The 15,846-nt window shown below is 44.8% G+C and overlaps 1 protein-coding gene across 1 annotated transcript in view; it reads left to right on the top strand.

The window, feature by feature from the left end:
- Positions 1–10,584, top strand: part of LOC139047956 (BTB/POZ domain-containing protein 6-B-like) — a 56,888-nt gene extending 46,304 nt beyond the window's left edge. The window contains exons 3-5 of the mRNA XM_070522160.1: positions 4,662–4,879; positions 6,064–6,355; positions 8,072–10,584. Of these exons, the coding sequence (XP_070378261.1) occupies positions 4,662–4,879; positions 6,064–6,355; positions 8,072–8,368 (807 nt within the window). The 3' untranslated portion in view covers positions 8,369–10,584. The remainder of the gene's footprint in view (positions 1–4,661; positions 4,880–6,063; positions 6,356–8,071) is intronic.
- Positions 10,585–15,846: the final 5,262 nt, after the last annotated feature.

Genomic DNA, 15,846 nt, shown 5'->3' with positions numbered 1-15,846 from the left:
GGTGGCCACTGGGAATATTTCTCGTTCATTGTGCTCGAACACTTTTATTTACCTAAATTTTAAAATTAAGCTGATTCATAAGATGTGAACGAAAAAGTTGTGGATGTCGTTTGCAAATGACCGATAACAGCATTTGAAACGACCTAGGATTCGTGAAGAACCCGCCGTGGTGTCGTAGTGGCTTTGGTGAAATCAAGAGTTCGACGAAAAGTCGTGTAGGCGGGATTCCTCATAGTCAAGGGTAAAACGGATGCCGACCAATAACATTAAAAAAAGAAACCCAAGACGTTTCGGCTACCATACGGAGGCCTTGTTCAAAATGAAAGTAAACGGAAGGAGGGAGAGATTAAGTACGTGTGAATAGATGGCGCAAACAAGCTCATTACATGACAAAGATGTCATGATATTCGTGTCACGACAGATCGTTTATTTTTGTCATACACTCGTCTCATACTAACCAAATTTTGGTACATAAAACATAACGAAACCACCCCAAGATGTAGGCGGCTGTTTCATAACCTACATGACAAAAACGTCATGCCATTCATGTCACGACACATCGTTTATGTTCGTCATACACTCTTGTCATACCATGCCAATTATGGTACATACCAATGGCGAATTCCATTGGAGAACAGAAGTGTCATGATATTCGGGTCACGACAGATCGTTTATATTCGTCATACACTCTTCTCATACTATGCCAATTATGGTGCATACCAATGCGGAATTCTATTGATGGAACAGAAGTGTCATGATATTCGGGTCACGACAGATCATTTATGTTCGTCATACACTCTCGTCATACTATGCCAATTATGGTGCATACCAATGCGGAATTCTATTGATGGAACAGAAGTGTCATGATATTCGGGTCACGACAGATCGTTTATGTTCGTCGTACACTCTCGTCATACTATGCCAATTATGGTGCATACCAATGGCGAATTCCATTGAGAGAACAGTAGTGTCATGATATTCGGGTCACGAGAGATCGTTTATGTTCGTCATACACTCTTCTCATACTATGCCAATTATGGTGCATACCAATGCGGAATGCTATTGATGGAACAGAAGTGTCATGATATTCGGGTCACGACAGATCGTTTATGTTCGTCATACACTCTTCTCATACTATGCCAATTATGGTGCATACCAATGCGGAATTCTATTGATGGAACAGAAGTGTCATGATATTCGGGTCACGACAGATCGTTTATGTTCGTCATACACTCTCGTCATACTATGCCAATTATGGTGCATACCAATGGCGAATTCCATTGAGAGAACAGTAGTGTCATGATATTCGGGTCACGAGAGATCGTTTATGTTCGTCATACACTCTTCTCATACTATGCCAATTATGGTGCATACCAATGGCGAATTCCATTGAGGGAACAGAAGTGTCATGATATTCGGGTCACAACAGATCGTTTATGTTCGTCATACACTCTTTTCATACTATGCCAATCATGGTGCATACCAATCACGGATTGCATTCAGGGAACAGAAGTGTCATGATATTCGGGTCACAACAGATCGTCTATGTTCGTCATACACTCTTGTCATACTATGCCAATTATGGTGCATACCAATAGCGAATTCCATTGAGGGAACAGAAGTGTCATGATATTCGGGTCACAACAGATCGTTTATGTTCGTCATACACTCTTTTCATACTATGCCAATCATGGTGCATACCAATCACGGATTGCATTCAGGGAACAGAAGTGTCATGACATTCGGGTCACAACAGATCGTCTATGTTCGTCATGCACTCTTGTCATACTATGCCAATTATGGTGCATACCAATGGCGAATTCCATTGAGGGAACAGAAGTGTCATGATATTCGGGTCACAACAGATCGTTTATGTTCGTCATACACTCTTTTCATATTATGCCAATCATGGTGCATACCAATCACGGATTGCATTCAGGGAACAGAAGTGTCATGATATTCGGGTCACAACAGATCGTCTATGTTCGTCATACACTCTTGTCATACTATGCCAATTATGGTGCATACCAATAGCGAATTCCATTGAGGGAACAGAAGTGTCATGATATTCGGGTCACAACAGATCGTTTATGTTCGTCATACACTCTTTTCATACTATGCCAATCATGGTGCATACCAATCACGGATTGCATTCAGGGAACAGAAGTGTCATGACATTCGGGTCACAACAGATCGTCTATGTTCGTCATGCACTCTTGTCATACTATGCCAATTATGGTGCATACCAATGGCGAATTCCATTGAGGGAACAGAAGTGTCATGATATTCGGGTCACAACAGATCGTTTATGTTCGTCATACACTCTTTTCATATTATGCCAAACATGGTGCATACCAATCACGGATTGCATTCAGGGAACAGAAGTGTCATGATATTCGGGTCACAACAGATCGTCTATGTTCGTCATACACTCTTGTCATACTATGCCAATTATGGTGCATACCAATGGCGAATTCCATTGAGGGAACAGAAGTGTCATGATATTCGGGTCACAACAGATCGTTTATGTTCGTCATACACTCTTTTCATATTATGCCAATCATGGTGCATACCAATCACGGATTGCATTCAGGGAACAGAAGTGTCATGATATTCGGTTCACAACAGATCGTCTGTGTTCGTCATACACTCTTGTCATACTATGCCAATTATGGTGCATACCAATGGCGAATTCCATTGAGGGAACAGAAGTGTCATGATATTTGGGTCACAACAGATCGTTTATGTTCGTCATACACTCTTTTCATACTATGCCAATCATGGTGCATACCAATCCCGGATTGCATTCAGGGAACAGAAGTGTCATGATATTCGGGTCACAACAGATCGTCTATGTTCGTCATACACTTTTGTCATACTATGCCAATTATGGTGCATACCAATGGCGAATTCCATTGAGGGAATTGAAGCAGAGCTCGGTGCAGTGCGGAGTCGGGTGGCAGCGCAGTGAAAGCCGGAACACTCGGAGGGGGGCGTGTGAGGAGAAATGTACCACGTGACGCAAGCAATCGACGTTCCAGCGTTCTCTGTGGTAGAGCGGCAATACATGTATGGCCGTGTTGTGGTCATCGGGTGCTCACCGGTTCGCGGTGAGCACCCGACACGGTGACAGCAGCGAAACGTCTCAAGCACATCAGCAAGGCGAACACGCTTTTTTGCCGCTGTCCTCGGCACATCCGACGAGAAGCAAGGAGTGCTAGAAATGCGAGTAATGCCAGTATGTGCAACCGAATCTTTGCGAAGCTCGTTCATATCAACGGCGTCAAAGTCACGGGGGCCAAAACAGCGACTACGCTTGGTTGCCGGCATTGCCGCTGCGATCACCGGCTGAAGCGAAGTAAATACAAATGAGGAGGATATGACGGCTTGAATCACGTGACTTTCTCCGTACTAAGCTTTTCAGGCGAGAGCAGTGCGGACTGCTCCCGACTACTCTCGCAGCAGCGAAACTGCTCTTGTTCCACCACTGGATGACAGTGCTTCCACTCCTGTTCGACCACTGAAACACGCCGAGCCTGGAAAGAGCACTTTCAGCGTGCTTTTGAGCGCTCCTGTTGTCCCCACTGGAATTCGCCACAACTTAACGAAACGACCCTGAGAGCCCCAAAACGTAGGCGGCTAGATAGATACTGTCAAAGAGGCAAGTGTGCGCCAAGAAATGTTTCCCATTAAAAAAGAAAAAGAAAGCTCGCCCAGCAATAACGCTAGCTATCCTATCTATATCAAGTGAGCGCTGCTCAGGTAAGCCGCTCGGTCATTTTTTTTCTTGGCCGCGTTTAGTAGGCACATCCAGCATGTAATGTAATGGTGGTTTCTGAGAAACCAGTGTGGGTTTCCACTGTAGCTTCATGCTACGATGAGGTCCAGAAGGCGGCGGCGGGTTGCGGTGGCCACCGGAGTCTTGGAATAGAGACATACCCTGCGCCACTCCCTTCCCGCCATTTTTTCTCCTCATCAAGAAATGTTTATTCCTCCTCCTCCTTTTCATGTATTTTGCTCGCCTGCCGTCTTCTGCAGAACTGATCAGCCATAACCTAAGTGTTCTGCAATGTGAAATAGGAGCACCTTTTCTTCTGATTCGTGTGTACGTGCGTGTGTGTGCCTAGGTGTTTTTTTTAATCATTCTTTCTTTCTCACCTATTGCATCCCCTTTCCCCTCCCCCAGTACAGGGTAGCCAACCGGAGATAATCTCTGGTTAACCTCCCTGTCTTCCCTTTGCCTTTCTCTCTCTCTCTTTTCTTCTGATACCTGTATTTCACTCATATTGACATTCAACAAGCTGCACCAAAACGCGCATTCACTTCTCCAACACGGATAATTCGTGCTCCAAACCTGCTCGGAAGTGCCAAATTTGCTGCTTCCACAGCTGCTCAAAAACTTGCTTCGCTGCGTCCATCCCTGCGCACAACTGCACGCGTTTATTTGATGCCCCACTTTGAAGCTGACACTAGCGTTTTCGCTAGCCGTGCATGTATGTCCTGCCCCGGTATTCCATAAACCACAACACGTATATCTTACACGCGATGTGGACTGTCTTGTTTATGCAGAGGGAAGCTTTACAGTGAAAGAAACTTGCGTGGAAACCAATTCCGATAAGTTATTTCGAGATGCTTCTGAGAGAGCCGATGTCATTTTGCAGTTGAACTTGGAGAAATTCCTGCAAAGCGGGGATCACGCTGACGTGGAATTCGTCGTGAAACCAGAGAAATACGACACCTCGAAGACCTTCAAGGCTCACAAGCAACTACTGGCCTTGAGTAGTGAAGTTTTCGAAGCCATGTTCTACGGTCAGCTTCCCGAAAAGGACACCGTGGTCATCACGGACCTGCACCCTGATGGATTCTACGGCCTTCTCAAGTGAGTACATTTAGCCGTGTTGATCCCCCGATTCAAAGGCATTACCCTACTATGTCTGTTTAGAATGTCCCACGCTTTCGATCCCGAAAAGACACGCGCGCATTGTTCGCAAAGTGTAAGCGTAACCTTTACTAAGCGTGGCCTTTACATGGCCTTTGCCACTTGTGATTGTTGTGAAACGATGCAGTGCGTTCTTTGACGGCGCAGTTGTGTTGTGTGTTATCAGCTTTGTTGGCGGCTTTGTGTTGGTGTGGTTGAGCTTTGCACCACCAGCTGGCGCCACCAATCTGGCCGCTCACGTTTACGTCCCCGCTCAACCGGCTAACCGCCCGCGCTTGCCGGAATACTGGACGCACTAAAATTGTCTATTAGGTCGAAGGCTAGGGTCGCCTGGCATTTTTGGTTATTTTCAACTTCGAAGTCGCTAAAATGGCGCCAATGGTTCTGTCAAGTTGGTAGTGATTGTCGCTGGTCGCTAAAGGGAAAAGTTTGTCGCTAGAACGCTTGCTGAACCATATAAAGCTCACTCCAGCTTGTTAGAAAGCATACTCTACGTTATGCATGAATCGGAATTTTACTATATCAATACCAGTACACTGTAACTGATATACTGCGGTTATATTAATCTCCATATCTCGGCCGGAAACACTTATTTTTTTAGTTATTAAACTGCTTCAGATAAATTTTATTCTCTAAAGTACAATCCGCTCTCAATCCGGCGACCGTGCTGCTTACCTATTAGTCGCTTTCTGGACATTGCGTTACATAGGAAATAAGGCGCCGTATGTTCGACACTCGTTCGCGTCATCTGTTTATCTTCAATGTCTGTCTCATGCTATCTCTTTGCTGGGATTGCGTTGTAAGCGTCCGTTGTCTTAATTTTTCGATGCATATTAAGGACCAGGCTCCTTAATTCGCCGGTCCTGTTACACAGCTACATTGTATTGCCATTGTATGTTTCCTGAAAAGCTCATCTGTGACAGCTATTATTATTCTAAAGACTAGCGCACAATATCAGGGAGAAAGACAGAGAAGACGACAGGACGAGGGCTAGTCCTGTCGTCTTTGTCTTTGTCCCTGATATTTTGCGCTAGTCTTTACAATAATGATGACACCCCAACTAGCCCAGCTTTCTGCCTTGATCGCTGTGACAGCTAGTTTGCCACTCGGCTTTTCTTTTGCAGGTACATGTACGCTGGACAGGCCAGGATCCAAAATTGTTTCGAAGCCCTGCACACAAATGCTGCAGCGGAGAAATATCTCTTCGAGGAGCTGGCAACTGCGTGCCGGGCCTACCTTCGCGAGCACGTCGACGCCAAAGAAGCTTGTCTCCTGCTGAACCGTGCCTTCGAGAGCGGCTATGGATCGCTTGACAAAGTGGCGGAAGCCGTGCTCTATAAGAAAGGCGAGGGTGTGCTGAGTTCCGACGCGTTCTTGAATAGCCGGCTGGAGATCGTGCATCTAGTTCTGGACAAGGTAACCGCTAATCGCATGACAAGAATTTCATACGAAGATGTTGCTTAGCATGAAACTAGAGTTGTATGGACTGCATTCCTCCGAGAATTATGTTGAGCAAAACACACAAAAAAATCATAGGCTTGCGCACTCAGCAGACTGCGCTACTCCAATAGGAAGGGGGAGGCGCACTGGTGGCATCGCGGGGAAGGGAGAACGGCGGAGGTCCTAAAGCCCGTTAAACTTCGTGAAGCAGCGACACTCTCCTCCTCGGTATTCGCTCCTCCTCCTTTCTCCTCTCTTTCACGCATAGCAAGGCAGTGCATGCGTTCGCGCCCTTAAGCGTTCGAGTTGGCCTTCTAGCTCCGAGTAGCTTCGTGTACAGCGCAGAATTTCTATCTGACGGGTATAGAAACTGAGTGGCAGCAGCCTTTTCTTTTTCTCTTATGATAACTTTTTTTTTAATATCTGAACGGAAGCTAACGCTATGCCGTGACTCCGAATGTGTTGTGTGTGCTGCAATTCGGCGCGCAACATTTGTCAAGCGCGTGTGGCAATATCTTGTTGCGAACGGATGTAAGCAACACGTTTACGGTCGAGTGCCAACATACTGACCTCCAGCAAGCTCTCGGTCGCCTATATAATTCGCGCCGTCCCTACTGTGTGAATTCGCGGCGCGTATCAGCTATGAGGTACAAAGGCTGACAGATGGCACGAACGATTGCTGCTATGAAGGTTCGAAAGAGTATTGCTAGCTGCAGTGCCTCCAACGTGCGTGCTTGGCAATCTCCTAAGCACGCGCAAAGGCTCAGAGGTGGGTGCTGGTGGTGTTATGGTTCTCGTGCCTCAACGTCGACAGCAATACTGCCGCCGATCGTCGAGTCTGGAATCTGCGTAAACAGAAAATAAAATTAGTTTTTTAGCGTTTTTTCGCGAAGCAGGAACGCGATAACAGCGCTTCACTCAGTATCAAACTGCATTGTGGACTTAAATAAATTTTTTTTCAGGTTAGTGACTTATCACGAATAACATTTCATTGTGCATTCGCTCGTCCGTTCACTAAGTGGCGTACTTGTCGCGAACCGAGTTCCTCTAAGGTGCTCGCATTGAGCCCTGCTGCGCCCTCTGCTTCTTCCTTAAGTTAACTCAAGGAAGAAGGCACCGTTATTCAGATGGTTGGTAGCGTTCAGCCATTGAACTTGCCTGCTCGTTGGTAGAGCTGAATCATGCGTCCACCTCGTGCCCGGCTTTTCTGGCGAATGTTTGTGCCTCGATTTACGGCTGCCACGGGACGCTGAGAAGTGGAGAGCTGTCGCCGTCAGGAGCCGTCTGTTTCTCTAGACCGTCAATTCGGCCTCTTCAGCAAAGCTCAGATTGCGCCTGTTTTGTCGGTTGGTCGTCGTTCTCTGGGGGCGTCGTTGTTTTTTCTGGTGATCCACTAAAACTGCGATGACGGGATATGCTTTGGGATTTGATTATGGTACACAGAGCGCAATCATGAGCTACTGAAAATATTTAGCAGATTTTTGTAGCAATATTGCTGATTGCAGGCACGTTTTTATTCAAATTATACTGGCCTGTTCTACTTTTCGCCGAAGCTTAAAACTAACTTGAGGGACAGTCTAGCAGCCACCTATACTTGCAATCCTAAGGCAGTATCTTGCGCAACATAAATTACAACGAAATATTTGCGTACATTTTGTGTAACTCTATTAAACTGTGACTCTGTTGCCGCAGGTGAGAAATGCACAAGAGATTTTCGTAATTCAAGCGGTGCTACGATGGGCGCGATCATATTGCAAGGCGGGTGCCATGGACTTCAAAACGACCATTGCTGCCTTCCTGCCTAAGCTGCGGTTCTTGGCGCTGTCACCATCGGATTTCGTGGAGTTCATCACCTCCGAGGACGCTCAGGGTGTGATGGAAAAAGAAGACGCGTTCGCCATTTTGTGCAACCTGATCCACAAAGGGTGCGCTGATCTGCCAGAATGGGTATGTCGGGAGAGTTCGCCACGTTGTACTATGTTTGGTTGATTTCAATGAAAATGGTACATCAGAAAACTGTTGGGCCAATAGCCTAAGCTAGTGGAGGCCCCCATCTTATGTGTGACAGTGACAGTTTCGTCTGGTATTACGGTGACAAATCTGTCTTGTATGGCTTTTGAAACTGCGTTTAGCGCACTCCAAACCAACTGATTTTCCATCTCCAACTTACGTTAATTCAAAAGATATCTTGTCTAGCAACCACTGTGCTTGTGTGCATAAAATTTGTTGCATTGAAACGAGATAAATTGTTAAAATGTGTTGCATTCAACCGATATAAATTGTTGCCAGCGAAATTCTATAATTTTGAGTCACTGAATTAATGTGTAAGTAAAACTGAAGTACCAAATATAGAAGTTTGTTCGTTTTGTTTTGTTAGAGAAAACCCTGAAAATTTGATGCTTAATTTAAAGCAAATTTATTCGGTATATTCCCGCAATTTCTTGTATAACACAGGCGGGTCTATAGAGAAAAGTCTTCTCACAACTGTCACTCGGTTTTTTTTACTCTTTTATAGAACTGAGCAGGTTTTACGCAAATATAGACAGCGATTGTTTAGATTTAGGGTCTCGCAAGCATTTCAAGAGAAAGACGTGTAGCCAAACCTTACTCTCATGTCATTTTTCGTAGAAATTTGTTCCTATGCACGCTTGGCGAGACGCCACAGCGTTGCATTTCTTGTCAAAAACCAATTTAAAGGTCGAGTTCGTCGAGATGTGTGCTGTATTTTGCTTTCATCTGTGCTTCTGTGCCAGAATATTCATATAGCGACTGCCTTTTATATTGCACTGCTGTACAATTACAAATGTACTTCCGTATCCTAGCTGTCAAGCAGGGTTGTCTGTACTTGAATAGTTCAAGTCAAAAATTTTTTTGTTGTTGAAAACGTAAGGTGCCTATTATAGTTTTTCTGCGTTGACTGTGTGAGGTTATTGTAAGTAGGTTATTAAGGTGACGTTTGCTAACAATATTTCATGGCAATGGTGGATGCGTGAACTTGCATGGTAAGAGCGAACATAAACATTAACAAGATTTTGTAACAACTGCAAGGGGCATGCTGTGTTCGCAGAATTTGGAATTAGTGCCGTGACTGTAGCTATTAGTTTCCAGTAGAAACTGTGCATATCGCACAAGCTTTGTTATGTAGGCACTCTAAATTTGTCACAAAATGCAATGTGGTTGCGAGTAAGTGTTTCCCTTACTGAGACAATCTGGCGGGCGGGAATATACTAAACATACATGTTGCAGAATCCGAGTATTAAAACTCGTGCCAATTACAGAGTTCCGATGACGAAACGTTATGGTTTGAATGGCGTCCGATTTCAGTTCACCACTAACAACATGCCTTCCAAAGACAAACTAGAAAACGTAATGAGTGTTTAAGAGTTCATTAACGTTCATATTGGGAGTTATCGCGCCAAATCTGATGGCCGCCATTCTTTTGTAGCGTAGCCAGCAAAAATAGCCTCAGATCCCTCATTTTTGCTAACCTCAAACAGTCCTTTCAGAAATGGAAGCCACGGGCCCGAGCACACAAAGAATGTCAAACTGCGCCTTTCACAGTCGTCCGCCTTGTCTAGACCCGCATGTTGCACTATTACAATGTTCAAATCGAACCTGCTTGCTCAAGTGCGTATACCATTGACATCTTGTGGTTGTTTCCATCTAAGAATGTTCGAGGATTACTGTTAACTTATTGCTGTTTGATGTGTGACGCTCGCTGTACGTAAACGCTAAACGGCGTCGACACCACGTCTGTTCTTTAGAGCCGCTTCATCAATTTCCATGAAACAGAAGCATTCTGTTTCGGTAGTAAGAAACAACTCGCTAAAATTAGCTTACCGACCCTATTTAAAGCTTAATGAATATTAGGTGTTAATATTCAGAGACATAGAGGCAGCTGGGATATCATAAGCCATCCTCTTACGCGACACAACCACACGTTCTTGTGAATACGATCTAGCCATGTGCTCTGAACTGTGATCGTGTATTGTAAAAGATCAACCTTTTCGCATTGTGGGACTCAAGTTTTGGTTGGAATGTATGACTATACTGTGTATGTCGCATCTGTCACTATGCTGTAAGTGCAGTTATTCCTTTATATTACAACTGTAACTCAAGCGATATCAAGGCGGGACACCGCTAGTGTGATTACATGTACTTGTATTTCCACAGCTTAAGCCTTCAATAAATGACGTCATGCGAGACCTGTCGCCTATTTTAACTTGTCGCACTTAGTGTGGGCTGCTTTGGCAGCGCCTGATCTTTGCTTTTTTTTTCTATGCATTCTTACTCTGCACTAAATATTTGCTGGCATCTCCTGAGGGACTGTTCTGTTGCGATAGCAAATAGTTGAATAAACAAGAAACTTTTCAGGCGATCCCTGCGGTTGTGATTTAAATTTCTGCAACTGAAGTGGGCTCTCCCAACAGGCACTACCATCATCTCGATGACAAATCTGTGACGCGCTCAGCGTTGTTTTCTTCAGCTACAGTGTTGCCTGTTGTGGAATCAGAAATACGTGAACAGAGGCCATCAGTCGGACCCAACTGCGGAGCAAGCTTCTCGAAATAAAAAATTCGCCAGTCGCCAAGGCTGTACTGTATACCAATTTACAGCCTTAGGGATCCTTAAGTGTGCATATCGTTTCGTCACTGACGCCTGTGTGCAGATAAGGGTGTAATAGTGTTAGCTGTAGACGAAAACACCATGAAGGCTGTGATTCGGTTTACAGTGTGCTCAGCAGCGCATTGTTAGTGTACTCAGTTGCACGTTGTTGCACTGTTGTGAATTTGAACTCTAGCGGCACTAGACTGGAAACCCAGTTTTTCCTCGCATTGAGGGGAAGGTGAAGCGCAGGATAAAGTAGCCTGAACACGATGGCCGTTGGCGTAACGGAAAGGTCGGTCGGACACCGGAAGCTCAGTTTCGAACTTCTTAGCGTGACGATCGCGCATGTTCAAGAAAGTTTAAGAAGGACAGTATACAGGAAAGTGCGAAAGGTACTCCAATTTCACATGAGCACAGGTACAAATCAAATGAGCACAGGTATACGCGTACGGACGTTGAACTGGCGGTTGAAGCAAAGCAGAACCAGCGCAGAACGCTCAACATGATTTCAGCTAATAAGACCTGCTGCAGTTTGTAGGCGTCACACAGTGAAAGCTCGTGTGAAACTTAGCTGTAGTCCACATCACTCGTTTCATCTGCTTCTGTGTAGCACACGGGTATGTATGCGACGACGAATAAATAAATGGAGAAAATGATTGACGCGCGACTTCAATTGTGGTGTAATGAAACGAATGTGCTGTCCAACTACTTAGTAGGTTTTAGAAAACATAGATGCAGAATGGATGCAATATTAGATATAGTAACCTGTGTGGAGCACGAGCGTGCACGTGGGAACATGACTATAGCAGTATTCCTAGACATCAAGAGGGCATTTGACACTGTTAGTCACGTTCATGTTTTGTTAAGCATGTTGGAACTTGGTCTGTCTGGCAGGTCCTTGCGATGGATTTCTGAATTTCTATCAAGTCGCAAAATATTTGTTCAGACGGGTGAAGGGAAGAGTGCTGAACATGTTGTCAAACAGGGAGTACCACAGGGAAGCGTACTCAGCCCCTTCCTTTTTAACTGCGTCATGGCTGATTTAACAAGAAGGCTGCCATCACAGTTAAAATTTTCACTGTATGCAGATGATGTGTGTATTTGGACATCTGGGTCTAACACTCAACTACTTCAAATGGCATTGCAAGACGGCATAAATATAATCAACAAATTTTTGAGAGAGAGAGGAATGGTACTATCACACGCAAAGACAGCTGTATTACCCTTCACTCGAAGGCAGTTAAAAAAGTTCACTCTTAATCTGGAAGGACACCCTCTAATGATTTTCAAACAGCATCGATTTCTAGGCATAATACTTGATAGGCAGCTATCCTGGGCACCCCATATAAAGAAACTCGAAAACGAGGTCAATGCCGTAGTGACTGTACTTCGCAGACTTGCAGGCGCATCATGGGGCGGATCAGTATCGTCCATGATGACTGTTTACAATGCATTAATACGACAAAAAGTTGCGTATTCCGCGCCCATCTTACACGGACTTTCCCACACGTCAGAAGAGCGACTTCAAAGACTTTTAGCTAGAGGACTACGCCTATGTCTAGGAGTTCCACGAGCGACTTCTAGTTCTCTTGTAATAGCTGAGGCTCGCCAATCACCATTTCCAGTTATGCGAACAACAGAAACATGCCGGCATTATTTCCGTCTTCAAACCCAGCATAAAAACCACCCATTGGCTCTAGACATAATGAAACGAGATAGAAGTTATGTTCATATAGAAATTCAAAAAAATCTTCACATATTGCCAAGAAATGAATTTTGGAACTCAGACATCGAATATCCTCCTTGGCTGCTTACAGTTCCTAAAATCGAATTGTCAGTAGATGGGATATTCAGCAAAAGAGAAATGTTCATTCGAGCTGCTCAACAACTAGCGCTGCACCAGATATATATGCGGTATTCAGGATACACACACGTCTATACAGACGGCTCCAGTACGGCAGCCTCTTCAACTTCATTTATTATACCACACCTCAACAAACAAGAATCATTTAAGTTATCTCGTGCGACTTCGTCCACAACGGCTGAACTGTTCGCAATCCTATGTGCGATAAAATTTATATTGTCAGTAAGAGATGCGCAAAAATGGGTAATTTTCAGCGATTCACAGGCGGCTCTAACATCACTCTGCAACACAAAGGGAAAAACATTTAGTGACAGTATAATATATGAAACACTTAAAAACCTCACAAAGGCAAGCGAAGCGAAACATGCAATATCATTCCAGTGGCTACCAGGGCATTACGACATTCCTGGCAACACAGCAGCCGATGCAGCAGCACGACAAGCGCACCTAAAAGATGATACGGCTCCGCTCCCAATATCAAAGGATGAGTTACGCTGCATTATAAGGACAACGTCTCTCAAATTGTCTAGAAACACTTGGTTTGACCAGAATTCTAAGAGCTCGGACTTATACCATATTGATCCATTTATTGAATTCAAATTTTCATTGTCATCAGATAGAACTATGGAAACCCTTATTCATCGATTAAGGCTAGGCACTGCTTACACAAAGCATTTCTTACACAGAATTGGTCGTGCGGAAACCCCGAATGTGATTGTGGATTTATAGACAAAGATATATATCACCTCCTTCTAGATTGCCCACATCACGACACACCAAGAAGCCGACTTAAATCAGCGCTAATTAAATTAGATCGCAGACCTTTCAGTTTAAGGAAACTTTTGGGCCCTTGGCCAACAACGGCCTTGCAGAAGAGTGCTTTAAAAGCACTAAAGACTTTTCTTGAAGACAGCGGCATTGCTGGACGTTATTAGCGCTTTCATTGTTCCCTTCATTTCATTGTCACTGTGTATAACCATCTGTTTGTGAATTATGTTATGTTGATTGTTCTGTTGAGACTATGTGATAATGCATTTACACGATGTATGTACCACCCGCTGACTAGACAATGTGTTATTAGGCGACAATATCTTTTGTACTTTTCAGACTTTCATCTAAATAAGTGTGGAGACATTTACATTGTATATTGTGTGTACCATGTATTCCTTACGTCATACATAGTCTTCCCGTGGAAACGTTGCGTGATAAGTCCTGGTGCTTGTGTGAAAAGACTATTTGATATGTAACCTTGAACCCTGTACGATGTATGATGGAACCACTCAAGAGATGAGGAGTAGCCGGCGCCTTAAATTGTGCGCCAACATCTCCTTATATCATATCAATAAAAAAAATGCGATCACCCGTGGTGAACTTTCCGGCATCCTAGAGCCTTAGTTAAGCGATTTGCTTGACAGAGCACCTCTGTCTAATACATGAAATGCTGTACATATAGCGCGGTAGGTCGTAGCATAATTTTACAGCTGCTGTTTCGCGAAATGTCTTCTGCGCACTTTTGAAAAAGTGTTGTGAAATATACAGAAAAATAGGCGATTTTTCGTAACATATACCTTTATTTTCGTTTAGCTTGTTTTTTTTTTTATTCCAGCAAGATTACGTGTTAATTATTTTTCTGTAATTTTACAAAATATGTTAGTTTCTTGCAATAAGGGGCTGAGAGTTTACTCCCGTCATGACTGCAGCTTTCATGTAGAACGAAAGCGAGAGATGCTGGGACGCGGGCGCCATGTTTACCTCGTTGTTGAAGGTGTTTACATGAACCCGACCGAAGCACGTCGAATCGGCTTGTCGGGCTGGAATACGCCTGTCTTCATGTAAGCGCTAGCCGGTTGGGCTGAACAAGCGTCGCGCCGGGCTCTGTCAGCCCGACTGCATGGGGTAGGTTGACCCAGCCTTAAACCGTTTGCAAACATGCATGCAGCATGCATGTTTGTTTTCTGCTGCTGCTGTCACGAGAAGGTTTGAGGACTAGTCAAGTTGCTCTTTTGCAACTTATTTCCTTATGTTCTCCATAAACTTGTATATTTATGGAAATAAATTCATTCATTCATTCATTCATTCATTCATTCATTCATTCATTCATGTAAACCCGAGCGCGTCGGGAGCATCAGCGCCGAGACTTGCGAGGGACCACTGCGACGTCGCCATTTAGGCGCCGGCAGCGGGAATGACATGAGGACAGCGCCAAGACAAGGCAGTGTGCAGCAGTGCAACCTCATCGTAGTGATAAGACCCGTGCATATGGCAGCGGGAAACGGAAGCCCAGGTCGAACGCGTTTGAGTCTCGACTCGTCGCTGTGTGCCGTCGTGGTCCGGACTCGTCAAAAGCGAGTCGCTGTAAACGCGCTCGCGTCGGGTTCGTGAAAGCGTAGCCTTTTGTCGCGCTACTCTTGCAGTGGTCGGTGTGGTCACTCGTGACCGGCACCGGCACCGGCACCGAACGCAAAATTAAAAGAAAGCTCCCCAGGTCACCGTGCACGAGGTGTTGTGTGTTGAGTTGTAGCTTGCACCAGTTCGGCTCATAAGACGCAGCGCCCACTCGCCAATCAAGCCGCAAAGAAACACGCAGGTGAGTCCAGAGTGGCTAGCGTCGCTGTTGGCACTGCTATGTTTAGCGAGCGCGCACTTTTATTTTTAACGAGTTGCATGTCTTTTGCGTGAAAAACATTGAATAATGTATGTTTTTTTTGGAAGGAGCGTTATTTATAATTGCTACGAGCGTAATTATAAGTTGGAAAAAACCAAACGCCGCTTAAGGCGACTATAAGGCTTCCTGTAATGCCTCGTCATCGGCCTCATGAGACGAGCGCCACGTCCTTGAGGTTGATCCCCCTCAGGAAGTCTCGTGAACCCTCATCCTAAAGCAGCTCGTGTGTGCCTTTGTGAAGCCGGTATTGCATTGTATCACAAAGTAAAGCAATAAGCGACGCCTCGTCGCCACATTTTAACACTTGTTATCAACAGCCCTCACGCATCA

This window comes from Dermacentor albipictus, chromosome 7, assembly GCF_038994185.2.
Source record: "Dermacentor albipictus isolate Rhodes 1998 colony chromosome 7, USDA_Dalb.pri_finalv2, whole genome shotgun sequence".
NCBI classification, from domain to species: domain Eukaryota; kingdom Metazoa; phylum Arthropoda; class Arachnida; order Ixodida; family Ixodidae; genus Dermacentor; species Dermacentor albipictus.
This window is presented reverse-complemented; position numbering and strand designations above follow the sequence as displayed.